This window comes from Euprymna scolopes, chromosome 23, assembly GCF_053919585.1.
Source record: "Euprymna scolopes isolate OS-2025 chromosome 23, ASM5391958v1, whole genome shotgun sequence".
In the NCBI taxonomy this organism is placed as follows: domain Eukaryota; kingdom Metazoa; phylum Mollusca; class Cephalopoda; order Sepiida; family Sepiolidae; genus Euprymna; species Euprymna scolopes.
This window is the reverse complement of record NC_136504.1, coordinates 48,935,696-48,948,955: the sequence shown is the minus strand read 5'-3', so window position 1 is coordinate 48,948,955 and position 13,260 is coordinate 48,935,696. Positions and strand designations below refer to the sequence as shown.

At 35.7% G+C, this 13,260-nt stretch overlaps 1 protein-coding gene across 1 annotated transcript in view; it reads right to left on the bottom strand.

The window, feature by feature from the left end:
* LOC145245881 (unconventional myosin-Va-like) overlaps window positions 1-13,260 on the bottom strand; it is a 223,417-nt gene that overhangs the window by 191,959 nt on the left and 18,198 nt on the right. The window contains exons 4-5 of the mRNA XM_080107602.1: window positions 10,846-10,902; window positions 5,283-5,430 (exon numbers count right to left, since the gene is read on the bottom strand). Of these exons, the coding sequence (XP_079963728.1) occupies window positions 5,283-5,430; window positions 10,846-10,902 (205 nt within the window). The remainder of the gene's footprint in view (window positions 1-5,282; window positions 5,431-10,845; window positions 10,903-13,260) is intronic.

Genomic DNA, 13,260 nt, shown 5'->3' with positions numbered 1-13,260 from the left:
TTATATTAAAATAATTTTATAACATTCTTCCAGTTTTGGCTCATTCCTTCAAAGTCAACCAGTTCATTTATAAAAATGCCTAAAACTAAAGAGTTGTCAATAGACATTCGTCAAAAAATCATTGATAAGCACAAAGAAGGAAAAGGGTATCGAATAATATCAAGGGAACTTAGTCTACCACTTAGTACAGTTGGAAACGTTATTAGAAAGTTTTAAACCCCTGGTGAAGCTGTTACAAATCTTCCAAGATTTGGTCGGCCAAGGAAATTAAACGAAAAAAAATCAAGGTGGGTAAACAGAAAGGTACAAAAAAAAACTTTTCTTACTCGTAGTGAAATTCAAACCGATCTCAGAGAAGCTGAGATTAATGTGAGCAAGGATACAATCAATAGAGTTCTAAATCGTGCAGGTTTTGTATCAAGGTTCCCAAGAAAAGTTCCATTATTGAAGCTTAAACATATCAGATCACGTTTGAATTATGCTAAAACATATGGGAAACAACCCGAAGAATTTTGGAACAAGGTAATCTGGTCAGACGAAACGAAAATCGAAATCTTTGGAAGAAATCCAGCAACACATGTATGGCATAAAAATGGCACCGCCTATAACAAAAAGAATACCATTCTTACGGTAAAGTTTGGCGGTGGTTCGATTATAGTATGTGGGTGTTTTTCATGCAAAGGTACTGGTGAACTAGAAATCATCAATGATAGAATGAATGGACGTATGTACAGGGTGATTTTGAAGAAAAACATCCAAAAAACTGGTGATTTGTTGGGACATAATAGCAATTTCATGTTTCAGCAGGACAATGATCCCAAGCATACTGCCAAACTAACCAAAGAATGGCTTAGAAATAACGGAATTGACGTTATTATTTGGCCCAGTCAGTCTCCAGACCTCAACCCAATTGAAAATTTGTGGAAAATATTGAAGATCAATGTTCACAAGAAGAATCCACAAAATATTCAACAATAGAAAAGTTATGCAAAGAAAAATGGCACAGAATACCTGCATATCTGTGCAAAAAAACATATGTGCAACCATAGAAAGCGATTGGAAGCTGTTGAATGCAATAAAGGCTATGCAACCAAATATTAAATCATTGTATCCAATACTTTTGCGTTAGTTGATTTATATTTTTCCTTTAATATAAACTTTCTAAACTTTAATTTTGTAATTACTACCCCAAATATTAGTTAGAATAGTAATAGGAATATACTGACCAAATTTTAGGTAAAATCTTGAACCCTAATTAAAAAAATGAAGAAAAATGTAATGTATCCAATACTTTCGTGTGGCACTGTAAATACACAAAAATCTTTCTGGTGTACGTGACCGTCATGGAATGAAAATGTTATATTACATCATGTGAATTGTTTAAGTATTTTTTTAAACTAAAAAATTCAAATTTTATGAGGAAGCTATAACGTTGTGTCTTGATCCGCCATATTTAATAAATAAAGTGGTTACGTCCTCTGTAAAACATCTCCAGAAATAAGAGATCAAAATCAGCCTTGTAATGGTTACGAAATACTATTAATCACAAAAAAAATTCTTTATAATAAAAATAAACTACTTGAACAATTTATGTAATTTTTTTGAAGATATCATTTTTGTTCCGTGACGAGTGCGTACATCATAAACATTTTTTCTATATTTTTATTTTTGTAAAACTAGGTTGAATTCTGGATTTGCGCCATTTTTTGAACTAAGGAATCTTTATGTCGACATCTTTCTAGATTCCCTCTTTCTAGCTTTTGATTATTTCCTTGTTTTATGAGTTTCTAAGTTCGCATCAGCTTACTAATTTGACATAGACACGTCATTTTTTTTTTGGGGGGGGGAGGTAAAACGATTTTAATTGGTTGAAAATATTTTCGTTGATGCCTACTGAATGAAAGTATAGCCAAATTGAGAAAGAAGCCCTAGCAATTATCTGCACGGTAAAGAAATTTCATAAAATGCTATATGGCCATCATTTTATTCTGATCACAGACCACAAGCCTTAAGTAAGTATTTTTGTTTCTAGGATTGCAATTCTAGTTTATACAGCAAGCTGCTTACAAAGATGGGCAACTGTGCTTTTATATTACAACTTTTTTATAAAGTACCAACCAGGCAGCAAAATTGGCCAGGCAGATGTTTGTTCAAACTCATCTCTTCTCATCAAAAAGTTGTGGAAGACGCAGTCATCGCTGCTATATCTGTGGAACCCGAAGATGTCTCTACACTTGTTTCCACAGTGAGATCGCTACCGGTCACTTCAGAGATGATCTACGAGTCTATTGCCACAGATCCATTATTATAGAAAGTTCAACATTTTCATCTCACAAGTTGGTCAAAAATAAAAATAAACACTGACCAGCAACTTCAACCATTTTTTTTAGAGATCTACTTTATCTGAGATCAATGAAACACTTCTCTTTGGAGAACGGGTTGTTGTCCTATTTAGACTCCAGAACAGAGTTCTCAAGCAATTCCACTATGGACATCGGGAAATTAATCAGATTTAAGTCTTGGCATGTGGTTATGCGTATTGGCCAAACATAGACAGGCAGTTAGAGGAACTTGTAAAAAGTTGTGTCAACTGGTTACAAAGTCTCCTTTAAATTGCATGCATGGCGTACCTCAGTCATGATTACACATAGACTTTGCAGGACCAATTAATGGACAACATTACTTAATACTGGTTGATGCTTAGAGTAAGTGGCCAGAAGTCTTCCAAATGAATCATACTACCTCAAATGAAACTAAAGAAACTACAAGAAATTTTCAGCAGCTTGGGCGTTCCTGAAATCTTAGTTTCTGATAATGGAATTGAATTTACCTGAATTTTCTGACTTCTGTAAACAAAACAGTATTCAGCATTTCAGATCCCCATCTTTCCATCCACAATTAAATGGTCAAGCCGAATGCTTTGTCGATACATTTAAGAGAGCACTCTTGAAGTTAAAAGGGGAAAGAACTACTCGAGAGATCATAGAAATATTTCTAAGTTGCTATAGATCTACCTCAAATCCAAATTGCTCAAATAGAAAGTCTTCTGTTGAAGCACTGATGAACAGAAAAATACGTTTACCAATGAATGCTATTCGTCCATCACCAAATAATCTTCCCAAGAGAAGTAGGATGATAGAAAACTAATTCAATCGTCATCATGGAGCAAGGTCATGTAAATTCCTACCAGGACAACCTGTATTGACAAAAGATTACCGCAATGATAAAAAAAAATTGGACAGAAGGTCACATAGTATGTTGTTTTGGTAATGTAATCTATAATATGGATGCACAATCATCTAATTGGGTCAGACATGCAAATCAACTTCGTCACTCACATCTTCCAAAGAGACAATCAAATAACACTATCATTCCGTTAAACATTTTACTGGACACATTTGAATTGCCTCAAAGTGTTCAAGCAACATGCAGTAAATAAAGCAAGTCTGATAAGAAAGGTCCAACCCAAATAGTCGCAACGAAGGTGCTAAGAAAATTCAACTTGACAAATAGACACACATCAAACATTCTACAAGCATCATATTTCAAAGGGGGATAACGATAAAAAGGGGAATAACGATAAAAAGGGGAATAACTCTAAATAAAGAAATTAAGAGTTATCACCCCTTATAGATATTTAAAAGACTAGAAAGTTCCAGGAGTGGGGGAGAAAAAGGTAACATGGCAAACCTCATTGGACATTCAATATCATTTGTACATAATTAAAGTTTCTGCCATGAACAAATCGTATTTAAATTATAATGAGCTGGTTTACTTATTAGTCGAATATCCAATAATTCTGAAATCCCATTTATCCAAACACAACAAAGGGGATGGCTCAACAAGAACATATTGTAGTCAGCCGGAAAACAGACCAGCAGAACAGAGTTCCACAGGTGGGCAGCTCTAGAAAAGAAGCTTTGTTTATGGAATTTGTATTTTGATTCAGGCAGAGATAGAGAAGGGGGGAAATTGTTGATAGTGGTTGTAGGTAGTCAAGTGTTTTTGTGAAAGTTTGGCAAGGAGTGGAACCAAAGATTGGAGCTCAGACGGGCACTTGCCATGAAAATAACGACAGTGTACAATAAGAAGTTTGGTGCTTATATAGAACTAGCCTGGATGCTTGGCATTGCCCAGCATTTCCCGGTTGTTAGGAGGTGTCTGTTGTGCAAAAAAAAAAAAAAATGTGGTAGTAAGCAGGCAGGCTTGAACCCATACTCTGAAGAAGGAAAAAAACGTGAAAAAAAAAAGTGACATCTTTGGCGTTGCATCCATCGCCAAACCAGAAGTGGCGAAGGTTTAAATTAAAGCTAGTCAATAGAAATGAGGGGATGACTTTCGAAAAATGTGACCCCTCTTTGTAGAAAGTGCCCAGTTAAGGGTGAAGGAATTAATTTTTTTAGCCAATTTTTTAATATTTGTCGTCCGAAGGGTTAAGCTTCAAAGCGATACCAATCTCATGAATATCCGTTGCCTCTGTCGAAAGTTTTAGGCAGACATACATACATACATACATACATACATACATACATTAAAACAGACAGGTGAGGTTTATATTATAGATTGGCCACAAGTGGAAATTGCATTCCAAATAAAAACTTTTTAATCTACTTACGTATCACGCAAAAATTAGGAAAAATTATCGTTATCAGTTTTCATATTCGGCTGATCCTTCATTCACTATTACTCGATTAAATGACAAACTGAATTATCTCTCCCTGCTTTATAGGAGTTCTTCTTTTATTCCAGTGAAAGTGCTGTGAGCACATTTCACTTGCTAGTCACCAAAAGAATTCATATGGTGACATGCTGTATGAGAAGACACTACTCACACAGGCGGCAGGGACACTGTTTAGACTGTCAGATGTGTTTAATGAAATGTTTAATTACTCTGTTAAGCCTATCAAATGGAGGGATTGGGGAAGGAAAAAGAAGGAAAGAAAAACTTATGTTTGCAGATGGATTCTTTCTTTACATGTGGTATTAAATTGCATATGAAGGGAATAGCGGCTATAAGAAGGACGAATTGGAAAGGAGTTTTTAACAGTTGAGAGAGAGCATAGACATTGAGAGTTGGTGTTGGGCATAAAGTAAAGAGGAGTTGGTATGAATTGCGGTGTTGGCAATAAAGTGTTCTGACATTTTTTTTTCCGCAACACTTATTGATGGAGAATCAGCAAAATGGTGGTGATAAATATACATTTTGTCCAGATGTTGAAATTTTGTAAGATTTGCTAAAAGGACAAAAAAAAAAAAGCCAACTTTGTCACGTATCAACTGACCTAGTCATTTGATTGAAAGCTTCAGCAGCCACAGCGTAGATATGTGGGTCCAAGTTTTTCAGTGTCTTCTGGTAACGGTAGATCTCTAAGGTGGCTTCGTCATAGATATCCACATCCTGGTAGGGGTTAATAGCCACCAGAGCAATTCCTGAAATTTAAGTGAACAAGAAAACAAAATGAAAACTTTTATCAACAGATAAGAATAAAGATTCCTTGTTTTTTTTGTTTTTTTTTTGCACATGGGACACAACGCTTGAAGTAAACATTTCATTAAACACATGTTGCTATTTTACTCATTAACTATGTAACGTAGTCGTTACATGTCAACACTTGGGACCCAGATGTTGTATGCAGACAATCACAAGGAAACAAAGACAAGGAAAGAATTCGACTCACTTTTTTTTTTTTTCATTTGAAACAACAGACATTTATTTACAGGTACTTCCAGAATAACGCTTTGTCTCTTATTCAAAAATCTTCTCGTATTCCAATGTGCTTAACAAGATTCTGCTGCGTCGAACATGTGGTATTCTGTCTTTGTCCAGCCATGTTTAGGACACGTCTTTCCCAGTCGCTTGCGGGCCATGTGTGTAACATGTCTATTTCTGCTCTTGTGTTTCGAACACGTCTTGAATCCTCTACGTCTCAAACATGTATCAAATACCTCATGAATGCCTGCTTCTCTGAACATGTGTGTCCTTTTTATCTCAGCTGTCACATTGTGCAGGCGGCTTCATTATTTGCATATGGCTGCTGCTGCTGCTGACCCAGCATAAGCGGCTCTGTTAGGCATAGGAAAGAGTTCATACCATTACACCAATAATACAGGGCGAACCAATCTAAATGCCATCCATACACTCGGTAATAAAATTCATAATACTTTCTACAATCCAACTATACTTAGTACAAATAACTTTCAGTCTATGCTTGACTTATTGTTCTGGAGTAGTTGACACCCTTATATTGATAATAATATGGACACATCTGGCCCTATGTAAGCCAGACATTTGTGCTCTCAAGAAAAGAGCACACTCGCAGTTTAACTGCTCATAGTGAACTCTTTCACCTTAATATTGTGACCCCCTAACCAAAACCACAACACTTACCCACCAAGTTTCAATCATGAATCTTTGTTTTACCGTCATTCAATGATAAGCACACCTGAAAATAATGTGAAAAATTGACAAAAACCCTGACACATTCCTCTGTTTGTATTCCTCGTATTTAGACTGTGATGGTCCTTTTCAGTTCAAAAATAATTTTTTTTATATATAGATAACCATACGTATAAAAATATGAAGGGTTAAGATCTGGTGAGTGTGAAACATATTCAGAATCCCATTTCCCACTGGTGAGACGATCACAAAAGTGCACCACATATAACTGAACAACAAAAACTGTTAGCTATTCAAGAGGTTTGTTGGACAAGCCAAACATAGACTGAACATTCTGTCTACAAAACCTAGTAGGATTGAAAAATAAAATAAAAGATTAACAGATTTATATTTATTGAACATTTCTGACCATTCTTAATCAATTTCATCCCCAAATGTGAACATCGTCGACACCATCACTTTCTGCATATATTTCATTTAATATACTGCATTCTGATAGTAGTAAAACAATAAATCTGTCTCTGTGCGGTTCAATGACATATCAGGACCTCTCTCTACATCACTAATATGTAACGGTGTTAAGGCATATTAATAAATCTCAGATATCATGAGATGCAAAGTAAATCTATTATATTTGTTGGATAGGTGACAGGCAATGCCGGGAAAACATTGGGTGTATTGCACACACACAAATGCAGGATCCAGGCAAAGCCAGATGTTAAATCTGATTGCTGACATAATTCAATTAAAACAAAGGAAACCAACTTTACATTTGGGATCATGGAAGATAACCTAACACGAGAAACAATGCGATGACATGTATTTTAAACCTGAAATGGAATGTTGACCAAATACAACGTTACGCACACGTTAACATGTAGACAACCAGGACCCAGCACGTTGTAACAGAGTACGTCATAAAGAAACATAGACCAAGTAATAGGTAGATTCCTTTTTTTTTTTTGGTAACAACGGCATTTATTTTCTCATTACCCCGCCATGCATGTATTCTCGTCATGGCTGTGGCGTAACCCACGTCTTTAACGTGATCGTCTTCTCTAACATGCTCTCTCTCCTTTTTTAGTCTTTTTCTTTTGCCTTCCCGTGACGTCATTTTGCACACAGCTCGGTATTTGCATATAGCCGCCATACGCGCCCTGTTACACAAAGAAGGCGCATTCTAAAGTGGACAATGAATTCCGATGTATGCAATGCTAAACTGATGTCGATATAAGCTGTTGGTTGTTTTTGTTTTACGGCATATCAACCCTTTTCGGGTTATTTTTTGAAGAAAAATCTTTTTAATAGAATATATTTGTTGTTTTCACGTCGGTTTCTATTCAACCCATAGTTGGGACCCAAACAGGTACTACCACTCCGGGTCAGAGTGGACCTGGGAGCAATGGTAATTAAAGGGTGGCTCCACACTCCCCAAAGCCCACAAGCTGGGGCCTCACCACTGGATATAGTTTAAGGTCATATCCAGGACCCCCATTGATGGACTTTTACTCTCTGCAGGGGGGCAGTTGGCGTATTCTAATGCCCCACCGACAGGGCCGTCGATATAAGATATAAGAAAACAAAAGACAGGAGTCAGAGAGAGCCAACAGTTAGGTGAGTGACACTTCTACCGTCGCCCCGCCCAACACCACACCACCAAACCCACATACCGACCAATTTCTTCTTGTCTTATGCTATCATTAAATCTTACTTAACAAGTTGTCTGTTTGATTTCAAAGTCCACGGTTAAAGAGTAGCAGCGGGTATATACTTTGGCCTGCGTTTGACAAAAGTGCAACCAATAAATTATATAGACAGATTATCTAACATGTTAACGGAGAACGTCATTCCGTCTGTGTATGTATCCGAATAAAAGTCAGAAACTGTACAAACCTTATATCATGGGATGTAACCTCGACCAAGTTATTGTAAAAATAATACTTGTAATACTAATGGGACCTGTGCAAGTTCCACAGCGGCAGTAGACATAATTGTCAGTATTGTTTCAATAATAATTATTTCTAATAAAAGATATTTTTTATAGAATTAAAAGACATTTAACGTACTCTGGGTCTATTAATTTTTAAAATTGAAATTTTGCACAAACATTATACATGATATGAGTAAAAAAAGTAACAGAACAGATTTTCCGGGAAAACTCCAGTTGCCCTCCTTAGGAGTGCCTTTCAGGTTAAGATGGCTGAAATTGACATTTTTGTGCTTATTAAAAAAAAAAAATTGATGCCTTGAATTTTTATAAAACTTTCTGAAAAGTTGTAACTAACTGATTTATATATAATTTTGTTTGTCTATACTTCGCAATAACTCTTGGGTGTGCCCCAGGGGTTCTTTTAGGGCTAATAAAAACACTCCATTTTTGGAACTATTTTACCATGTTTGTCCAAAATTTTCTGTGTATGTCTATTTAGCAGTTTTGGATAATACTGAACTTAAATTTCGGGTTAAAATAGCTAAAATTGACACTTTTAAACTTCTAAAAAACATTGATGCCTTGATTTTTATAAAACTTTCTGAAAAGTTGTAACTAACTGATTTTTATATAATTTTGTTTGTCTATACTTCGCAATAACTCTTGGGTGTGCCCCAGGGGCTCTTTTAGGGCTAATAAAAACAGTCCATTTTGGAACTATTTTATCATATTTGTTCAAAATTTTCTGTGTATGTCTATTTAGCAGTTTTGCATGGTGTTGAACTTAAATTTAAATATGTTACGGCTTTGAGGACTTTTGGGACTAAATGGGGGTGCAAATGCTGAACTTAGTCATTTTTTATTCCTCGTTCACTGTGCACTCACAGGGGACCATGCATACTTTACTTGTTTTAAAAATAACACTCTAATTAGATTCAACTTTTTATTTCTTGAAATTTTTATACCCATATTCCTCCAAGACAATGCACAATGCTATTGAGACTGTGAATTAGTCCAAGTAAGAAGTTGGACAATGAGATGTCTGCTCATATTTAAATTTCTGCATTCTAATGCAATCGGAGAAGCAAGAAACAGGGAAGGAAATTCCAAAGTCTAGCAAAGTAGAAAGCTCTGCAACATTGGGGGGACCTCTACAGTGAAAGCGTAGAATTTTGCTGCTTGTCTGGTAAATTGTGGTATTTCCATCAAGCGAGCACCAGTGCTATGAATTCCTCGGAGCACATTCCATTAAATAACTTGTAAAAGAAGCACAGAGATGCAACATTGCGGTGATGGGATAGAAGCTGAAGTTAAGTTGACAGTGCAGAACCTATTAGATTGGAAACTCTTTTTCTAAGTTTTATCTTTCTTTCTAGTACACTGAACCATTTGCCATATATCAATGCCTCCGTTTAGTCTCGAAAGACAAGGCAGCTGCGTGAGGCAAAGTTTGCATAAACCACAACCACACCTCTCCTGAATCAGCACTGTTTGAGTCCAGTCGCAAGGAGAAGTCCAGAACGAATGGAAACAATAAGATAAGTAGAGAGCACATACAGCACCTGGAAGTCCCAAATGGTCACATATTTAGTACTGATCAGGTTCAACATTGCCATATATATATATATATATATATATATATATATATATATATATATATATATATATAGCAAAGTTTTGTTGAAAATTCAAAGACTCACGTTTTCTTTTTTATAACATTCGTTTGTTTCCTGGATTTTTCCATTACAGCCGTTTCATTAATGAGTTGGCAATTTTACGATTTATGTTTCCGTAAAAATATCCTGTCCCCACTAACTTCTTCAGATGTTTATCCATTAGATTTTTACAACAAATGGTATATTTTTAACATGCTGGACATCGTATTCGGGTAAAAAGATTTCCACAGCCATGCTTCCTCACTTCCTCCATCTATATATATTTCAAAAGGGTTATATTCAAGTTTACTAATTGTATAATTCTGTTAACTCAAATAGAATATAAATATATATAATATTTATAGGATACTCCTAACCAGGTGAAAAAGCTAGAGAGAGAGAGAGAGAGAGAGAGAGAGAGAGAGAGAGAGAGAGAGAGAGAGAGAGAGAGAGAGAGAGAGAGTTAAAAAAAATGATCATCATATTGCATGAATCCGAAAATTTTACTGGCATTGGCTCTCCAATATTTTCCTAGTGAGAATTATTTCTAGAAAGACATCAGATACTTACGGGATGGACCACATGGAGGTTGCCAACATCCTAAGTGAAAGTAAATTTTTTTGTGGGAGGAACTGGTTTCGAACTTGGGACACTCAGGCCGTCAGTCCTTGTCATTAGCCATTAAACCACGATCACTTCTCAAAGAAAATTGGTACACCTACTTTCACGATTAAAAACAAATCTATTTTCTTAAATTTCATGTTCCAGGAAAAGGGAATAAAATCAGATATTTGAAAAAGCCTGCATTATAAAAAAATATTGGATGCAAAAAAAAAAAGAAAAAAGAAAAGAAGGATACTTACCACAATAAGTATAGAATATGTTCTTATCAATAAACAGCACTTGTAAAGTGTGTAAAACTGAAAAAGAAATTTATATAATAAAAAAAAACTATACAAAAATATAAAAAAATAATACAAAAACTATTAAAAAATAATACAAAAACAATACAAAAATTATACAAAAATACAAAAAATAGTACAAAAAGTCGACAGATCGATTTTTAAAAAAATATGTTTTAAGCAAAAACAATAATACGTACTTAATTGTAATAATAAAAGTAATAATAAAAAGTAATAATAAAAATAGTTAAAAAAATTTTTTTTCTTACAATTCTTAGTAAAATAGAGTTATCTCTCTTGAAACGATGAGATAAGCTTCCGAATTGCCAATAACATAAAATATCTTTTAAAAAGATATAAAAAATATTATTATTAAAAAGATATAAAATATATCTTTAAAAAAAATATTAAAAAATAATATACGAGGCGCCTTCAATAATTTATTTGCGGACTGTTATCCTTATCTTTATAGTCGTTGTTTCATGACGTTTCAGCCAACTATTTCTCTGGCCTTCGTCAGCTGGTTAGCTGTGACGGGATAGGAATGCTGAGTCTCTTAACTGTATCCTCAGTAATTACTGCCTTCATAGTTGTTGTTGTCTCGCCACGTTTTGGCCAATCAATCCTTTGGCCTGCTTTGGGTTGGATTGAAACCGCTATCTTCAGACAATGCTCACCTGGAACCATAGAGATTCAACGTCTCTATCCACTGTGCCACGGGCCCCGAAGGGCGATCAAGGTCGGATTTTTTGGTCTTATAAATCCACGTTTTTTGTTATCTGATCTTCCATTATTGGGTCCGTACCGAATGGTATAAATTATTTAATTATTGTAATACATTTGAGATGAATAATTTGTATAATTATTTATTTGTTTGTGGGCTCATCTTTATAGATAACGGTTTCAATCCTACCCAAAGGCTGGTCAGTGGGTTACTTAGCCAAAATGTGGTGAGACGACAACAACTATGGCAGATACAGTTAAAATATTAAGCATTCCTATCTCTTTTTTTTTTTTTTTTTTTTTTTTTACACAGTGATCACCACTTATCAAGGCCCGGAAGCCACTCAAGGATAAGGGTTATTGCAAGTACATTACGTTAGTGTGGAGATTTGATGAAGTGTTTACTTAAGGGGGCGGTTTTTTTTTTTTTTTTTTTTTTTTACATAGACGTCACTACTTATCAAGGCCGATAGGCCACTCAAGGATAAGGGTTAAAGAGTGTAGAGTAGTCAAAAGGACAATATAGTAATTGGTAGTAATGAAAGTTCGGTAAATTTGTTAACCTAAGTGGAACGGCTCATCAGAAACTTGTTCACGTTGGACTTGAAGACAACCATATTATAGAAAGTTGGAAAGCAGGAAAACGGAAGACAATTCCACAGGCGTGCAGTTCTAAGGAAGAAACTTTGATCATGGAATCTATGTTTAGGTTTAGGTACAGATAAAGAGTGGGGAAAATTATTGATAATGTTTTCAGCTAGTCTAGTGTTTCTTGTGAAAGTTTGGCGAGGGGGGACCATAGATTGAAGCTCAGTCGAACACTTTCCATGAAAATAACGATAAAGCAGAGACAAACTCGCAAAATCTCTTCTGTGAGACAGAGGTTGCAGCGAAGAGAAAAGGACATCTCCCACCAAGCCCCGAAGTCTATTTTGAACTCTATCAAGGCAGGACAAGTCTTTTCTAGCAGCTTCTGCCCATATGTGGCAACAGTACTCCATCCTTGGACGTATCTGGCTCTTATATAGATAGAGAATTGCATCAGCAGTGAGATATCTACTGGATCGATAGAAGGATCCGACCATTTTTCCAGCGGCCTTGGCAACAGATTTGATGTACGTATTCCATTTAAGATCAGGAGTAAAGGTCAAGCCCAGAAGCCTGTCAAAACTTGAGGCCTCCCCAAGACGAGAGCCATTCATTTCAATTGATGCCAGACGGTTCATTAGGAATTTGTTAACATTAGATTTGAAGACATCCAAGTTGTAGTCCGGAGGGAAGCAGGCAGACGGAACAGAGTTCCACAGGCGTGCAGTTCTAAGAAAGAAGCTTTGTTCATGGAATCCGCGTTTTGATTTAGGCACAGATATAGAGTGGGGGAAATTTTTCACAGTGGATTCAGCTAGACGGGTGTTTTTCGTGAAAGATTGGCGAGGGGGGACCAGGGATTGGAGTTCAGACGAGCACCTGCCATGAAAATAACGATAAAAACAAAGATAGGCTCCTTTACCACCTGATGAAGGCCAGAGGAATAGCTGGCCGAAACAACAACTATAAAAGATGAGGATAACAATCCGCAAATCAATAAATAAAATGTACAAGGTACTCATCCCAAAAGAATTCCAAGAATTAAATAATATATGCCTTCAATAA